Source organism: Molossus molossus, unplaced genomic scaffold, assembly GCF_014108415.1.
Source record: "Molossus molossus isolate mMolMol1 unplaced genomic scaffold, mMolMol1.p scaffold_m16_p_1, whole genome shotgun sequence".
Taxonomy (NCBI): Eukaryota; Metazoa; Chordata; class Mammalia; order Chiroptera; family Molossidae; genus Molossus; species Molossus molossus.
Genome location: NW_023425344.1, coordinates 72528000 through 72544901, shown reverse-complemented (window position 1 = coordinate 72544901; position 16902 = coordinate 72528000). Strand labels below are relative to the sequence as shown.

Here is a 16902-nt window from a genome sequence, read left to right as displayed (position 1 = left end):
TTTAGAGAGAGAGGAAGGGAGAGGGAGAGAGAGAGAGACATATCAATGAGAGAGAACATTGATTGGCTGCCTCCTGCACGCCCCCCACTGGGGATTTGGCCCACAACCTGGGCATGTGCCCCGACCACGAATCGAACTGGTGATGTCTTGGTCGATGCTCAACCACTGAGCCACACCGGCTGGGTTCTTGTCATTACTTTTTAGGTACTTTTCCAGTTCTTACTTTACTAGTGCCTCTTCCTCTTTGTCTTCTAATATCCATCCTTGGGGCTTGGCTCCCTTTTTGCTGCACATATTTTCTCTTGATCCCCCTCCCCCTCGCTTGTTACTTTGTATTGATACATTCTAAATCTCTATATCTCCCCTTCATGTTACCCAGTCGCCTTTCTCATACTTTCAACAGTTTTCAGATATACCCCTTGGTGTCACTACAAATTCAATATGTGCACACTCTTCTTTTCATTCTGCCCTTATTCTGTGCTCTTACTTGTAGTTTTTCCCACTGAGTATATGGTATTGTCCTTCTGTCTGTGTTCCTACTTTAACTAGAGCATACTGGTGAAGGGCATGACTTCTGGAGTCAGGGTTCAGATCCCATTCCAGCCATTTATTAACTATACCTTGAACAGTTTACTTAACCTCTCTACATGTCATTGTCCTTGATGGGATGGTAATAACAATGATCTTTTCAGGTGTTGTGAGGATAAAGGGAGTCAGTCCATGGAAAACTTTCAGAAGAGCACACAAGAAATGTACAATACATGATAGTATTATTCTGGATATTATAGGTGATTAGTCTTTCTAATTTGTTCCTATATTTTCCAATATCTGTTTATTCTTTGTTCAGATTTGTCATAGGGGTCATTATAATGGACTCTCCAACATCTTTTCTGCCCCATTAAATAGTGTCAGCTATGAATGTGTGTTCCTGTGGGGATCTGCCCAGTCCACAGGTAAATATATGACCTAAGATGAACTAATGAAGCTGAAGAGACAAATTTATATTCATGCTTGAGAGGAGAGATTTCTCACTCCCCTCCACTGACTGAAACACATTGTCCCTATTGCTGCTGTGAGCATCCTTCCATCACAAGGCAGGTGAGGATAGTTCTACTTCACTCACCAAGTATGGGAGAGGGGAGAGGTGGAAGGAACCTCGGTCCCTGAGAACATTACCCTGTTGATTCTCTGAATCTACCAACCCTGAAGATATTTACCCCTGTGATGGTTTGCTATGTGAGATAAATTTCTGAGGAAAATTTGATCTGGGATTTCTTTTCTTATAGTCAAGAACATATAACTAAATCCTTAGCTCTTCTCATTCTTAGATATTAGGCTCTTTATAAAAGGTGCCTACTTTTTCTGCTTCTGTAGCCCCCACCCCCCATTTTAGTGGATATCTCAAATAATTTAAGCATCTCTTTCTAACTACTGTTGAAGAAATCTCTGAAATCATCAAGCCCCAAATCCTTCAATCAGTGCTCAAGGCTTTCATAGCTAGTACCTTCTACCTATCAAATTGTAATTTTTATTATTTTGTCTTTCTTCTAAATTTCACCTTTCTATATCTTAGTTCCTGTCTGATAAAAATGTGAAATTACCAAATCCAAGGCCAAAGTCCTAATTTCCCTGGCTCTTAACCTATTTCTGGCACATGCTTGACCAACTCCGTTAACAGTACCTCCATCAACTTATTTATTTGTTCAGAAGAATAAGTTTCCCTGATTTCCTCACCCACCATATCCATACCTTTTGCTGGTACTATCCGTTTTATAGCTGTGATAAACTGGAACTTGTTACTTTTCCTCATCTCAATTATACCACCCTAGAAAAAGCCATCATCATCTCTCCGTTGGACTACTGCACTAGCTTCCCAACGTATCTTCCTACATTGACACTTGCTTACTGCTTCTGGTCCATCCTTCCTTCCTACCATATTTCTCTGTGTACTTTAACAGCCTGAGATAATAAATATTCTTCTTTCTGAAACTTCCGTGGCTTGCCTTTGTTATTAGGAAAAAAAATCTGTAGTCTATGTAATCTGTACACTATGTTTTTCACGGTTCTACAATACATCTGGCCCCAACTAACTCTTTACCTTCCTTTCATACTACTCTCTCTCGAGTTCATTTTCATATTACTCTCAGAGTTTGTTTGTTCTGTGCCACACCAGATTCCTTGCCATTTTAAAACTCTCCAAGCTGGTTCTCACTTCAAAGCTTCCACAAAACCTGTGCATAGAATACTCTTCCTCCACATTTTACATTCAAGATTATAATAAAATATTGCCCCCTCAGAAAGGTCTTTTGTGACCCACTTCCACACTTATCATCTTTATTATTTGTCCCAGTTACATTTTCTTCATTGCATGTTTTCCAATATGAAATTACCCTGTTTGTTTTCTTGTTTATTGTATGTTTCTTTCTCCAGTGCAATGTAAACTCCAGGAAAGCAATAACCTTGTCCCTCATGTTCAATATTTTACCCCTAGGAAAACAAAATAGTATCAAACACTAAGTAGTTGCTCAACAATATTTGTTTGTCAATTGAATAAACATGAATTCTATTCTCTAGGAAGTTGTTTCTCTTAGTAATCACAAATAAGAATAGGATTGTCTATTTTCCCCTCAAACATTACTTAAAAAGAATTTATCAAACATCTACTAGGAATGTAACAACTATTTATTATGTAAGATAATCAAGGAAGAATAAGATAGGTTTTATAATTCTTTCTAAGCTAAGAATTTAGAACTTTTAAAATGTTAAGTTACAAATATAAGAAATGATTAATTAACAAAAAAAATAGCATATGTGGTACAGAGAAGGTAAAACACAGAAACACAATGAAGGATTTAGTAAAAGCTGCATGTTCTAGGAATACATCGAGGGTGAGTCATGATCTAAAATGCACAGAATGCATAATAGTGAGGAAAGAAAGAGGTAATTGTGTACCCAGACACACTGGACTGAGATGCAACTAGGTTAGTGACTGTGGAATGAAAAGGAGAGAAAATAAAAAGGGACATTTGAAAACCATTTTTGCCTCAACATGTTTTATTTCTACTATGTCTTTAAAAAAAATCCTCTTATTGATTTCAGAGAGAATGAGAGAGAGAGAGAGAGAGAGAGAGAGAGAGAGAGAGAGAGAGAGAGACACATCAGTGTGAGGGAGAATTGTCAATGTGAGAGAAACATCAATTAGTTGCCTCCTGTACACACCCCGATCAGCGATTGAATTGGCAACCTAGGTATGTACCCTGACTTGGAATTGAACCCACAACCTTTTTTGGTTTTGTTGTATGGGATAACACTCCAACCAACTGAGCCATTTGGCCAGGGTATCTCTATGCCCTTTTAATGAGCTGTGTTTCTGGCTTTCGTTATCTCAACGGAGAGTTTGCCTACGTCCATATCCATTGTTCCAACCGCTCCCTCAGGTTTCCACCCTGCATTGCCATCTGTCTGGCATAGTCTCTACCTTTCCCTACATGAGTGCATCATCGCCAAAGCCTCAAATTGGACATGCCTTGATGGAAATGAGCACTTTCACTTTCAAATCTCTTTTCTCTCCTGGCTTTTTTTCTGTGAATGACTTCCTTGTCACTCAAACAGCCAGGCTAAGGATTTCAAAATCATGTTTGGCTCCCTTTTCCCCATCTCTGTGTCAGCTGATGGTCAACATGGTTACCTTTACAATGTCTCTCCTTTGCCTTCTGTTTCCATTACCTTCATTTTAGTGCAAGTCTTTTACTCTTCTTAAGGGATTCACGCATCCATTCATTCAGTTAACATTCATCTAAGATCTACTATGTGGTAGGCTTTCTTCTACATACTTGGAATGCATCTCTGAATAAAGCAGACAGAAATCCCTGTCTTCTTAGAGTTTACATTATAAATGCAGCAACACCTTCCTAACTAGTACCCTTCCTGCCAGTCGGCTTCTTTCATGGCATACATTTGTTCTAGACCGATCAAAAGGCAGACTTCTTCTTACAGGTAGTTTTTACTAAATTCTTCAGTGACTTCCATGCCCTAAATTCACAGAGCTCGGCCTGCTACTAAGGGCTCCTGGGTTCTGGTCTGTTCTATCTCCTCAACCTAATGAAGTATTCAGTGTTACTTTACTGAATGTGTTATCATTGGGAGGTAATTTGTTTGAAAAATTTCTGCAGTTGCTAAGAAACACAGAACAGAAGATATTCACAATAGTAAAATTCATGTCGATTAGCTCAGAGAATACGGGAGACTACCTAGAAGGGCCATGCTGGCTTCTGCAGGGAGTGCTTGGTTAATTAATAGAAAAAAAACAACCTCAATATTTGATTAAAATAATCAGAATAAAAATGATACTACCCAAAACATTATTTTGGAAAAAAATTAAAAACCTTGATAGGACAGAAAGCCTACCATATATATATTTTTCAGGTTGCTGGCTCATCCCATCATGCCTCCAGGTCTCACGTGGAACGCTGACAAGAATCTCACTAAGGCAACATTTTTATATACATTAGTTGAGACCCATAAGATATAAAATAAAAGCATGTTGGATTTCAGTCATTTTTAATAGTTAGTGATAGTTACTGAGATTATTTCAAACATAAATAGCTCTATAAAATGACAGTTGTAGAATGGATTATTAAGAAAAAAGTGAATGCACACTTTGGAGTATATCTTTCTCTTTTTGAAGTAGATGCTAAAGCAGGAAATTATGTCCATCAAGACAAAAATCATTGGTGCTTCTGTTACACATCATTCTGGGCTGTAGGGACCCATAAATGTTACACTATATGGAAATATTCTATTTTTATCTTAGCCATACCTTAGTTCTAGAAATAGTAGGTTCTGTTTCATATCAGTAAGCATTTACATGTGAGTAGACAATTATGATATCAGTATTTTTGAGCTGCTCAAGGAAATAGTTAATGAGATAGAGAAAAGGCAATTATGGAGTCCACCAATTAAAAAGTCATGATGAATGAAAACTTCCATACAGGAAGAATTATGGTTTCAGTCAAGTATAGTCTTAAACTATTTGTAGCAAAATAAGATAAGACAGAGAGAAAATAATTTCAATGTCTTCCCACAGCTTTCAGTACTTTTATTGTTTAGTTCTGATCAGCTGATGCAAGACAACTTCGGGTTCAGATGGCTCTGCCTGCTCATTGTACAGGAGGACTCTCACTGTTAGCGTGCTGTTTAAGTTTCTGAGTCACCTGAATTTCACGTGAAAAGGCAGCTACCTGAGAAGGCATGACGACAATTTGATGCTTGTTATTCTGGTGCACACTGGTGCATGTGCTTAGGCTTGTGAAAGTAAAAACTAGGGTATTATAGTGTTTGACAGATGGGTTCAAGCCTGGCTCTGCCACTTACCGGCTTTAGGGCAACCTTTGAAAACTGTGACTCAGTTCCTCATCTGCAAAATGAGTCTAATCATAGTATCACCTTGAAAGATTATTGTGAGAGTTAAATGACTTAGGATATAGCACCTGGCCCATGGTAAGTCTTCAATGAACGTTAATTATCATTTTAGGCTATAGTGTAGTTTCTCTATAAGTTAGGGATAATGCAATCCATAGCAATCTAACATGTGTGCAACTTTTTCTGTATGTCTATACAATAATGATATCTTTGAAACAGAAATGTTCTAGTCAAGTTTATGACTCTGTTAAACATATTTATTCACTGATACTTCTGACTCTTTTATGTAAGATATAAGTGTGCTTCAGCAAACATTTATTTTACTAGTAAGTTTTAGGGATAAAAAGCTGATTTTTAAATAAAAAGTACCAGCAGAAAAGGGCAGCGGTGGAACACTGGACTGGGAGCCTAGAACCCCAGGGCGTGTTCTGACCAAGGGTTAGATTTCGGACAGGTCACCCAACACCCCCTCAGTTTCATCTATGTTAAGTAGGAGTCGTCTAAATGCATGCCAAAGTCTCATTCATGTCTCCTATTGTATGGTTATTTCTTCTATCTACATAATTATCATGGAAGCACATGTGCTCATTTGCATGTACCATCCTTAAAATATTTTAAGGGCCCATAAAAGAGTAGCACATTCTTTGATTATCCTCAATGACATCAAATTTTCCCTTTAAGAGATTGAATTTTTAAAACAGCAAAAAAATGACTTGGGGCGAAGTCTGGTGAGTAAAATGGGTATTTTGAGTGGGAAAATGTGATGTAAGTAGAATGAAATTAAAGTGTTATGAGGGAGGCTGAGACTCTGGAATGTGTGTATGTGTGTGTGTTCAATACATGTGAATGTATGTGTACTTTCAAGCTTAGAAATATAGTTTTGATTTCTGAAATGTTTGTTAAAAACTCATCCTTTAGTCACACCTAATTTATGCCACTCGAATAACTTTGCCTTTTGTAAAACAACTGCTTTTTAAATGTAACAACAGTACTTACTGAGAAGTAGCAACAGCACGCATTTTATTTTTAGGAAAGGCTGATCCGACTTGCTTCTTGCTAAGGTCCAACGTCGTGGGCTCATTATCCAGCTGAAACACTGCTTTGCACCTCGCCGTCATTTATCTTCCCGGTACCTCAACACTTTCCTCAGAAAAGTCTAATAAAGTCGTTTGCTTATAAACGGTGCTCTTATACCTTGGATGAAGTGTTGCCCAAACGCTATGCGATGTTTAAGTACAAAGAAAACAATCCTGTACCACTTCACAGCCTACTCCAGGGGATTGTGCTGTCTGAGGCTGGGTTCCTGTTCAGCAGCGACAACGCTGTATGATTCTTAAGAGTTCAGGCTTGTAATTTTCTCTAAAGTTGGCTACTGCTTTGCAAGATTCATAAAACTGATCTCAAATCATACAGAGCCATTGTGATAAATATTTTTGGAAAATTTACACACTGAACATGTATCATCAACTGTACTTATACTCCCACTTATTTAGACCAAACACTGAAATGAATGTAAATTACTCATGTTCTCCACTGGAATCAGAAGTCTGGGTGATGGGTAAAGCCCACAAGATCTTAGTCATAATAGCTCCACGAGGAGTCATGAAACAGAAAAAAAAAAAAAAAAAAAAAAAAGACTAACAAATAAGCTACCTCATTTTTCTTTTTTGTTGACATTTTCTGAATTCAACATTCTAAGTCGAAAACAAGAGTTTTAGAAGGGGGTTGCTCTGAAATAGAAATAGTACATTCCTTTCAAAGGTTTCCAGAGGCTAATCCTTATTTAATATACACACAGGGTGGAACAAAAGTAGGTTTATAGTGGTTGTGTGGAAAATAATATAATTAATAAATAATAATACACGAATAAACTGTGTTTTGTGTACTCACAACTGTAAACCTACTTGTGCCTCACCCTGTATATTATGAGGACATTAATTTCCTTGAATACTTTATAAGTTAAAATATATATATTATTATTTTAATTAAAAATATATACATATATATATTATTACTTTATTCTACTCCTATTTCTCTTTAAAGTGAACCTTCAATGTCCTCTTTCTTTTGTTCTGTGACTCCTCATTTTTCTTTTTTACTTTATTTAAACATGCCCCTCTAAACTATCTTGGTTCTGTGACCTAGAAAATGGGGCTGTAATAAAACCAGTTGGTTTCAGTGGTGTGTGTACATGTTTATATACATATATGTATACATTTGTATATACACACAAATATAGATAGAGTATATATACATATATGTATGTATATCATTTTTAAAAATAATATTTGGTGTGTGAGAGAGAATAACACTACTAGGAACATGCACATGTGAGTTGAACAACCATGAAACAAAAATCTATAAGCTGGAATCTTATAAGTTGTTTAAAATAAATATCTACTGGGTAGTGAATTATCACATTGCTATTTTAAAATAATCTTTGCTTTCCTAGAAATTACTTTCCAGTGGGTTTCACCTACAGGTAAAATTGGGCTGATGCAAAAGGTGTAGTAGATGATCCAGAAGGAAAAATAATGGAGTTGGAGGTAGAGAGGAGGGGACTGTTTGTGGCCATTTGAATCTGACATCCTTTCCCTTTCAGGTTCCTGATCGCATGCACGCTTCTCATTTCCACCAAGTCCTGTCCAGTCCTCTTCAAATTGTACCTTTTTTCCTAATCTTTTCTCTCATTTTCATTCAGAGTATTGTCACTGTTCACAGCTGGAGTTCTATAGCAGCCTTGTAAACGGCCTTCCTCAGTTAAGCTCTCTCTCTGTCTAACCCAACACCTTGGGCCCCTGAGATGCGATTCAGATATTCTCCTCAGAGCCCCACAAAGCCAGTGTGGGGTCCTGAGTGAGGACATAGCTTCGACCTGGGTTTGAGTACCAACTCCACTTGTCATTAGTTGCGACCTTAGTAATATACTTAACTGAGTCTCAGTCTGCCACATAATGGCAAAGATGATATGAAATACATCAGGTGTTTTGTGTAGTAGGTGCTTAATAAACAGCAGCTATCGATACTCTGGTACCACACATTTATTTTCAGCTTCTCTCTCTATATCCCGTCAACATTCTCTCCAGTGAAGTTGTTCCTTTTTATTGTTCTTTCAAACACACATGACTGTTTTCTTTGATTTCCTCATGTGACTAATTTTGGAGCCATTAACTGGGCAATCAGTGGAGATTATTATTTTTTCTCTTCCTGAAAAGGGAACAAAGCACTTTGTAAGTGTCTCATTCTGGTTGGGGGATGAAAGCATTAGAGCTGTATGCTTTGAGGTTAGAATATTGTCTACCTTCCTTGTGAGACTGAAAGTATAAAACTTATTACAGAAGAGAGCTGGAGAGAAAAGCAGATGTGTGATACATTTGTTTTTTTTTTCTTCTCAGTTTTTTTATTGACTATGAAAAATGAAAGAAATCAAGAAATAAAAAAAAATTATTATGATAAGAGGAGATGAAGACTTTTTATTTGTTTTTATTTATTTAATTTTTTTATCCTCACCGGAGGACATTTTTCCATTTTTTGTTCAGGTAGAGTGGGGGGGAGAGAGGAACAGAGAGAGAGAGAGAGAAACATCGATGTGAAAGGGACACATCGAGTGGCTGCCACCCGCACAACCGACCAGGGCCGGGGACAAACTGCAACCGAGGTACATGCCCTTAGCAGGAACCGAACCCGGGTCTCTCAGGACCGCAGGCCGATGCTCTAACCGCTGAGCCAAACCGGCCAGGGCGAGATGAAGACTTTTTAAATATTAAGCAAGCACAAAGCTAGGTATTTAATTTATTTGAGTATAAGTAAATACAATGATCTTTGACCAAAAAGTTAGGTAGATCTTTTATTCATTCATTAAATATTTATTGAATACTTACTTTATGCTAGTATGAAGGGAGGCATTAGGGATATATGGATATATGCTTGGATTCAAGGTGTTTGTTAACATGAGGCAGGACCAAAAGGTAAATTATAAGACATTTTAAAATAGGTGGAGATACAGAGATCTAATGTTCTTTTCGGAGTCCAAAAAATTATAAAGTAAAGCAGTAAATTTTCTAACAGTTAATAGTGTAAGGGTAAAAATAGACTATATTTAAGGCATTTAAAGCTAATTCAACAAATAAAAATAGCCATTTATAGTTACTTTTCAAGAATGAAAATATATCATAAATCAAGGATTATGATTAATTTTATCCTCTGAGAGAGAGAGAGAGAGAGAGAGAGAGAGAGAGAGAAAATGCCTTTGAAACACAGGGATAGGCAATCCCTTCGAAACACAGCTTGTCAGTTTTTGGAGCCAGACTGGATTTGAATGTCAGCTCTAATACTCAATAGCTTTGTAAAATTAGACTAATTACTTACATCATTATGTTTCAGTTTCTGTGTCTATAAAATGCAGATAATAATACTACTCATTTTGTAGTTTGCCACATTTAAGAACTCAGAGTCTGGCACACACAAAACATTATATAGTATGTTTGAAATTCTTGATATATTGTTTATGTGTCTGTGCCACTCTCATGAATCCAACAAAATCATTCTCTGTGAGGTTTTAAATATGTCCTTGTTTTTGTGCCACTAGGTGGTTCTATTCCCAAAGTTTAGGAATAAAAGCCAACAGGCAAAAAAGGGACTCTTCTACAGATGAAAATAAAATTAGACCCATGCAGTAATTCTTCCTTGACACCCACTCAAATCTGAGAAGAGAGGTGAGCTGATACTAAAAGCTCACCTTTTAGCCTTATGAATAGTTAAGGTTATAAAATCAACACAGGAGTCAATTTTATCAATAGCGTAATAATTTTACTCTAAATAATTTAGTTATCGTCTATTATTAAATGTCTTTAATGAAACACCTTTTGACTAAAAAGTATTTTTATACTAAGAACTATTATGAAACAAGGGCTACATAAAACATTTGCTGAACTGAAGTAAAAGGCCTGAACTTGGAAAACTTTAAGACACCGAAGAAGGAAACTGAAGAAAACAGAAATAATTGGACAGATATACTCTGTTCATTAACAGGAAGAATGAGAGAGTTGTTAAAATGTCCATACTACCCAAAGCAACCTACAGCCTCAATACAATTCCTATCAAAATACCAATGTCATTTTTCACAGAACTAGAACGAATAATTCTAAAATTTATATGGAACCACAAAAGACCTCAAATAGCCATATCAACCTTGAGAAAGAAGAACAATGTTGGAGGTGCCATACTACCTGGTATCAAACTATACTACAAGGCTATAGTAATCAAAACAGCATAGTACTGGCATTAAAATGGACAAATAGATCAATGGAACAGAACAGAGACCAGAAATAAAACCATAGCTATGAGGTTAACTAATCTGCAACAAAGGAGGCAAGAATATACAATGAGATAAAGACAGTCTCTTCAATAAAAGATGTTGGGAACACTGGACAGATACATGCAATAAATAAATAAATAAATAAATAAATAAATAAATAAATAGATAAATAAATAAATAAATAAAAGAAATTAGATCACGTTCTTACATCATATACAAAAATAAACTCAAAATGGGTTAGAGAGTTAAATGTAAGATCTGAAACCTTAAAAACCCTAGAAGAAATCAAAGGCAATGTACTCTTTGATATCGGTCTTATGTTTTTGGATATGTTTCCTAGGGTAAAACCAACAAAAACAAAAATAAACAAATGGGACTGACTACATTAAAATAAAAAGCTTTTGCAGAGCAAAGGAAATCATCGACATAACAAAAAGGTAACCTACTGAATGGGAGAAGATATTTGCAAATGACATATTCAGTAAGGGACTGATATTCAAAACATATAAGGATCTCATATAGCTCAACATCAAATAAATAAACAATCAGATTAAAAATGAGCCGAGGACACACATATTATTTTCAGCTGTTCCCTGGAGTACGTTTACTCAGAAATAAAATCTCAGTTAGGTAAAACACAACAGGGACAATAATAAATGGAACACGTGATGTATTGAACATTCCTTTAATTGCTATTGTTTGTGTATTGATTTTATTGTCTTCATTTAAAAAAATTTTTTTTGGCATAAAAGACCCATAAATTGGGTCTGGAAACAAAATATATCTATAGTGAAGAAAAAGCCATTAATCACAATTAAGAAACTTCTTTTTCTCGACTACCTGGTTCATGTTAAGATACATTTACCTTTTCTGTGGTCTTCCACTATAAAACCTGGTATTCCCTTTCTTTCTATTATGCATCCCAGCATCAGTTCTAAATTCATAAAAGCAATGGTGTGCTTCTTTGCTTAGAAGTATCTCTTCTATTAGTTTCTTTCTCCTCATTTCTCCTTACCCAATCTAGCCAGGCCTTTATCTCAGGCCCTTGGAGTTTGTTCTAGTATATGCCTATTTGAATCCATCCTTCTTATCAAACCAGATTAACTTTCCCTTAACTATCATCTTTATCCACTTACTCCTGGGTTTCAGAACTAGACAATAGGTTCTTGTAGCTAGCTGCATGTGACCTACAAAATGAGTTCTAAACTTCAAATTTCCTTTCCAATTAACTTGATGTCCTTATTGGTCCTCAACACATTATGCTCTCTCCTACTTGTATTCTGTTGCTTTCATTGGTTCTCTAAGAATTATCTATTTTTTCCATTCAATCTATAAGTATTTTCTTCTGATCCTTCAAGGTCAAGTTTAAGGCTTACTCCTCTGGAGAACTTGCGTTCATGTTTCCTTTGATTAACTATTTTCTCTGTATGGTATTTACATATTTAAATATATCAACTACACAATTTAAAACAACATAAATAAGCAATACCGACACTATATATAAGTAAATATCATTGTTTTATATGTATGGGTCTTATCTCCAACTAGACTGCAAATGCTTTGCAGGTAGATTCAACTATGGGATAATCGATTTTCCAGCTTGTTCCCCTTAGAATCTACTCATCAGTAAATGTACTTAGATCGATTAATTATTATCCATATCTTAATACTTTACTTTCCAATTTATGTAGATTTCATTTTTTTGTCTTAGAATTGTTAAGAACCCCAAAGGGCCAGTGGTAGATAATTTTATTCTGCATAATTTTTTATTCCCATCTTCCCTTTATGTAGACCACATGTATCCGACCCAGTGAGTCTGGGCTTGGCCTTGAGACTCTTTAGTTAGTGGCCTGTTGGCAGATGTGACACATGCCACATCTACAAGGAGCACGAGGGGCACTGCAGGTCTCTGTCAGCCTCCTTTCAACTGCTCTTTGCAATGAAAGCAGCTTGTCCCAGACCGGACTGCTTCTCCAGCTCGGGCCCTGGATTGAGGAGTTGCATAGAGAAGACCGGGGGTTGACCCACAACTTGCAGTAGAACTCACCAAGTCACAGCCCTTACATTTCATAAAAAAAAATACGTTCTTTTTTTTTGGATATTTTTGTTCAGATAGAGTGTGGGGTGGGGTGGGGTGGAGAAAACATTGATGTGAAAGGGACACATTGAATAGCTGCCACCCGCACAACCCAACCAGGACCGGGGACAAACTGCAACTGAGGTACATGCCCTTAGTGGGAACCGAACAAGGGTCTCTCGGGACCGCAGGCCAATGCTCTAACCGCTGAGCCAAACCGGCCAGAGCAAGAAATATGTTCTTTAAGGTCACTGATACTCTGGGTGTTTACTGTACAGAAAAGCTGACAAACACAGGATCTTATAGTTCATCTAACTGCCTGTTTTGCAGATAAGGAGAGAGACCTAGATTTTTAGTTAGCTAATGGAAGAGATATAACATAAATTCTGACTTATTAAAAAAATTTTAAAAACACAAAACACCCGACTTTTGGTTATCCTAGAATTTGGAGGAATACAACTCAAATTGTTTGAAATTTGGGGCATTAATACTACCTTAAACTGCCCTCTTGGTTGGGTATTAGCTTTTAGAAAATACATAGAGGTATACTAGAAAATAAACAAAATGTACTGTCAGTGTCAAATGGAATATACTTCTACCTGAAACATATTACCACTCTTTCCTCTTTCTTAGGTCCAAGCTATGGTAGCAGACAGAATGGAATGCAGTGATCTTGTGAGGTCCTTTCAGGCCCAAGTCTTTCATACATATTGTTAATATTATGAAGAAGTCTCTTATATATTTTGACACGAAGTGATGGACTGTGATATTCTTACCCTTTTTCTTTTCAAAACTCAGCTGGAAATATCCCAATCATTATGTGCTTCAGTACATCAGAACCTGAACTTGGTCCTGAGGTTTTTGTTATCATATGTTGTTCTTAGAAATAAATTAATTTTGCTAACTATTTTTGCTAAAAACTTAGAGACTAAATTGCTCAACTAAGCTCTAAAGAAATTGTTAGTGGACTTTCTTTTGTGTATCAATTTTTGAGAGTAAAACCAGTTATGTGCAACAATATTTTCCCTTTTATGGGAAAAAACAATAATGTAGTACATGTTTTACTAAATGAATGTCATATAACTACCTTTTTTGCTGCTATTTAGTATGCTTCTTTTAACAAAGGACACAAAATATAATACACTAAATAGGATAACCAAGTGGATTTTCTTTTTCTATACTTTCTTTTCTTTATTTAGACCACACACAGATCTTACCTTTGTGAGAAAACATCCCGGTAAGGACTGCCATGCTGCAATGCAATGCCGTATCCCCGATCTGCAACAGTGTTCCCAATGGTGTAAAAGGAACAATCTGGGTCATTGATAGCCACATACTCCAATACAGCTGCATCCCACACAAACGCATAATTTCCATATTTTACCTATAAAAATATGAAGAACATAGGATTTATGTTAGAAATATTGTTATAGAGACAGGATAGAAAATTGCATTAGTATATATTCAATTGTGTAACATATAATAGGACCTATACTTCTAAGCACCTATTCTGAATGAGAATTTGGCTTTTGGTTAATTTATAGCTCTGTTCTCCTGGGAGCTTGGTAAAATTAGAATGTTAACTATGTATCCAGGCACCATTGCTTATAGTGAAATGACCCCTGTGTAGTAAATGTCATCTGGATTGAGAGCACAATAAATACATGAAAGGAAACCATGTCTTTGAGCTCCTCTGAATGCAATATTCTCGTACTTGGGCCTGTTTCTTTGGTGATCCTGGAACTTAAGCTTTTGGAATTGTTACAAGAGATCTTGATTCCTGTGGATTATTATGCTTCTAAGGCATGTAGGTGTTGACCCCGCCAAATATGGGTATCATCTCCTTGCAGCTGACCTATATTCTAAATGAATGCTGCAGGTACAACTCACATTAAAGAGAAATAATCAACACTGCCCTGCTGGTAAGATATATTTCTTTACCTATGTCCTAAATTAATCTATTGCAAAATATGGTTTAAGCACTCTAGCAGCTGGATTGAGAAAAAACCCCTTCAGTGAGCATTATAATAATAAATAAAATAATTATACAACTTTCTTATTACTATTTAGGAAACATAACTTTATTCTGATTTGTTTATATTCTCTTTTAGTGATTATTTATTTTTCTCTCAGTAATCACTCATATCCTAAGTTGCAAATTAATCAAAAATAAAAAACAATTTTAATCAAGTTTATTTAGAAAATTATTATATAGAAATATAAAACTTAATGAATTCATCAAATACACAGAATAATTATATAAAATATTCAGTCTGTTCCGTGAAAGGGAAAGTAATTTCCTGGTATATGTGATTAGGGAAGAATAAAAATAAATATAAATACAGATAGTTGAAGTGATGTCAGCAAGATAGCGGATTAGGAGATCCCCAGATTTGTTCTCCCACAGAAACAACAATTTGACAGCAATCAGTGAATAGAAGTGCCCTTATGAGCTTTGGAATCTAGGTTGTGAAACTCTTATAGAGTCCAGGATTGAGGAAGAACACTTTGAGAAGGCATGCCCATGCCCCTGTGGTTGGCTGAGCAACTGTAGTCCTGGATGCAGTCCCAGAAGTAGCCCTATCCCCCTGTGGACTTGGCTGCAGATCTGTAAAGATACAAGGTAAGGAAGCCACTAATACCACTTCTATTCAAAATCATCCTGGAAGTGCTAGCCATAGGAAAGAGGCAAGAAAAAAGGGGATCCAAATCAAAAAGGAAGAAGTGGAATTATCTTTCTCTCTCTCTCTCTTTTTTTTATCCTCACCCAAGGACATTTTCGCATTTTTCTTCAGATAAGGCAGGAGGGAGAGAGGGAGGAAGAGAGAGAGAGAAACATCGATGTGAGAGAGACACATCAACTGGCTGCCACCCACACAACCCCAACCAGGGCTTGGCAAACTGCAACCGAGGTACATGCCCTTGGTGGGAACCGAACCCAGGACTCTGGTCTGTGGGCCGACACTCTAACCGCTGAGCCAAACCGGCCAGGATGGAATTATCTCTTTTTGCATATGACAGGATCATACATGTAGAAAATTCTAAAGACTAAATAAACAACAAAAAAGTTTAAACTAACAAACAAATTCAGTAAAGTTGCATGATACAAAATCAACATACAAAAATCAATAGAATTTTTATATATGAACAATGAATTATACAAAAATAAAATTGAAATAAACTTATTAATGATGGCCACAAAAATAATAAAATACTTAGGAAGAAACTTAGAGGTGAAAGACTTGTACCCTGAAAATTACAAGAGTGATGAAGGCAATTAAAGAAAAGTAAATGGAAAGAATTCTGTATTCATAGTTTAGAACAATTAATATTGTTAAAATCTGTATCCTATGCAAAGTGATCTACAGATTCAATGCCATCCTTATCAGAATACCAGTGGCATTTCTTACAGAAGTAGAAAAAAATCCTAAAATTTATATGTAACCACAAAGGACTCAAAATAGCCAAAACAATCTCAAACAAGAAGAACAAAGCTGAATGTGTCATGCTACCTGATTTCAAAATATGTTACAAAACTACAGAAATCAAAACAGTATAGTACTGACATAAAAACAGACATAGAGATCAATGGACCAGAATAGAGATCCCAGAAATAGATCCACACTTTAATGTTCAAATGATCTTCTACAAAGTTGCTGAGAACATGCAATGGGAAAATAAATGCTTTTCCAATAAATGGTGTTGGGAAAACTGGATGTCCACAGGCAGAAGAATGAAATTGAACTCATATTTCACAATATATATAAAGAAACCACTCAAAATGGATTAAAACATAAATGTAAATCTTGAAATCATAAAACTCCTAGAAGAAAACATAGGAAAAGTGTCTTGACATTGGTTTGGACAATGATTTTTTAATATGACACAACCAAAAACACAGGCAACAAAAGTAAAAATAAACCAATGAAATTGCATCAAGTTAAGAAGCTTCTGCACAGCAAATGAAACACTCAACAGAGTAAAAAAGGCAAGCTATGGAATAGGGCAACATTTTAAATCCCTATATCTGATAAAAATTTAATATCCAAAATCTATGCGGGACTCCTAAAACTGAATAGCCAAAACA

The 16902-nt window shown here is 36.1% G+C and overlaps 1 protein-coding gene across 2 annotated transcripts in view; it reads right to left on the bottom strand.

The window, feature by feature from the left end:
* GRID2 (glutamate ionotropic receptor delta type subunit 2) overlaps nucleotides 1–16902 on the bottom strand; it is a 1393668-nt gene that overhangs the window by 112134 nt on the left and 1264632 nt on the right. For both annotated transcript variants that reach the window (XM_036259309.1, XM_036259315.1), the window contains one exon: nucleotides 14033–14199. In XM_036259309.1, coding sequence (XP_036115202.1) covers nucleotides 14033–14199 — 167 coding nt within the window. The remainder of the gene's footprint in view (nucleotides 1–14032; nucleotides 14200–16902) is intronic.